At 35.5% G+C, this 2,433-nt stretch overlaps 1 protein-coding gene across 1 annotated transcript; it reads right to left on the bottom strand.

Moving 5' to 3' along the window:
- Positions 1–756: 756 nt before the first annotated feature.
- On the bottom strand, positions 757–1,710 carry LOC128054258 (olfactory receptor 4K2). The gene has a single exon (XM_052646872.1). The coding sequence runs from the start codon at positions 1,708–1,710 to the stop codon at positions 757–759; it is 954 nt and encodes a 317-aa protein (XP_052502832.1).
- Positions 1,711–2,433: the final 723 nt, after the last annotated feature.

Below are 2,433 nucleotides of genomic sequence, written 5' to 3'. Positions count from 1 at the left end.
CCAGGCATTAAACTGACATTAGGGTCTGTATGAAGCAAAGTGTACTGTTTTGAAACTCATTTCATAATATCTTCTACTGGCAGAATTTTCTAGCCTGTTTATTCAGTCTATATTAACAGGAGTTATCATGAATGTGTTTCTTGTTAGCTAAAAGTGAGTGTCTACTTACAGCACTCACTTTGGACTTTATCAACAATTATAATGAAATATACTCAAAGTTTCTTTAATAGAACTCACAAATTTGTTTAAATGTTAAGTAGTAATGTCAGGAATGTGCATAGATAATCATTGCTTATTGATCAGAGGCTACTCCTATAGCTGTATGGAATTTGTAAGGCTTACAGAAATTTACTGATTTGTCATACTTTAGAGTTCTCTGAGTAGCTCCATTGTTAGTTGTATGTAAATGTCATTATCTTCTAGTTATCCTTTGATCAGTACTTCCTCTTCTCATTTTCTATTCTTCTTTTCCAATGAATAGAATGCTAATATTGAATTTACTAACTGAAGCAACCACTCTTAACCTTTTTATAGATATTCTTTGCTTCTGGAAAAATTTGCTTCTGTCAGTTTGCTTTTCTGAAATTTAAAATGTATTTAAAATATATGTATGAGGATAGTTTTAACATGAACTTGTGATTTCACAAATTTTGGCAATTTCAAGTTGATAATAACCTGAGAAATAAAAGCCCAATATGTTCTGTGTGCACAAAAAATGTAGCAATTAATACCTAGGAATAAAACTAGATATTAAAACTAAAAATAATGCAATGGAGTTGCCTTGTTAGAATTTAGAAGCTTATTCTTCAGTTTCCTCATGGCTGTCTTCACTTCCTGATTTCTCAAAGTATAGATTACTGGGTTCAGAATGGGAGTAAAAATGGTATAAAACACAGATAGAATCTTGTCTATCAGAAAACTGCTTAGTGGCCACATATAGATGAAGATGCAGGGCCCAAAGAACATGAAGACAACAATGAAATGAGCTGTGCAGGTAGAAAGAACCTTAGATGTTCCTTTTGAAGAATGATTTCTGATAGTAACCAAGACAACAACATAAGAACTGAATAGAAGAATAAAGCAGGACAAGGCAATGATGCCACTTGTTGAGATCATAAAGAGGCCCAGGACATAAGTATTTACACATGCTAGTTGGAATACCACAGGAAGGTCACAGAAAAAGCTATCTACCTCACTGGGACCACAGAATGGCAATGTAAGAGCGAATATGACCTGGCTCATTGAGTGCATGACTCCTACAACCCAGGAAACCACCACAAGGGCAATACACGTCTGGGGACTTATGATTGAAGCATAGTGGAGAGGCTTGCATATTGCAATATACCTATCAAAAGACATAGCCATTAGCAAAATGATCTCAGTGCCAGTAAAAAGGTGTAGAAAAAATATCTGGGTGATGCAACCATCAAAGGAGATGGCTTTGTGTCCACTGAGGTAGTCTGTAATCATCTTAGGGGTTGCAAAGGAAGCAAGAGACATATCAATGATGGAAAGGTTGGTGAGCAGGAAGTACATGGGGAAGTGCAGATGAGAGTCGGCTATCACTGTGATGACTATGAGGCTATTACCCACCATTGTTGCCACATAAAAGAGCGAAAAAACCACAAAGAAGAATGTCTGTAGTTCCCAGGATTTAGAGAGTCCTAGCAAAACAAAATCAGAAACTGCAGACTCGTTCACCACATCCATCGTCCTGATTGATAGTTGAAACCTGCATCAAAAGAAAAGAAAAGAAGTTCAAGAGAAAATACGATTCTATTGAAGCAAAGCCCAGATTCATTTTCATAGACTTTGTTTCCTCTAGGAAAACTTATCTTTAGTATTCTTTCCACCTTCATTGGCTATATTGATTTGAAAGGTAAGATATTAGGGATCATGGTGAAATACCACTTAAGTCATAGATGTTGAAAATAACACTTTCCTTCCTAGTGCTAATGGACAATCCAAATGATATTGGCCTTTGTAATTTTAAAGATAGAACTCACATTAAGGAAGCACTTACTCTGGGCTGACTGTGTGTTAAATGCATACACACACACACACACACATACACACACACACAGGTTTAGTCATTTAGAAACTCATCCATACTGAGAGTATGGATTTCCATAAGGTTATCCATAGTGAAAGAACATTAAAAATTATATCGCATATAAGTGACATGGTCTCTTAAGCAACGTTATGGACAGAATTTACAGTTGCAAAACTCTTATAAGTTTGTAGAGAATCATTAACATCTTTATGGATAAAATTCATCTGATTGAGACCTACTAGAAACACTAAGAAAATTAGTTTTGTTGATATTTACCCAAACTAAGAAGCTTTATAAAGCCAGAAAAAACAAGACCAGCAGCTGACTGTTGCTCAGATCATGAACTCCTTACTGGGAAATTCAGACTTAAATTGAAGGAA

Source organism: Budorcas taxicolor, chromosome 10 (genome assembly GCF_023091745.1).
Source record: "Budorcas taxicolor isolate Tak-1 chromosome 10, Takin1.1, whole genome shotgun sequence".
NCBI classification, from domain to species: domain Eukaryota; kingdom Metazoa; phylum Chordata; class Mammalia; order Artiodactyla; family Bovidae; genus Budorcas; species Budorcas taxicolor.
Note: the sequence above shows the minus strand (reverse complement) of the source record. Positions and strands in the feature narration are given on the sequence as shown.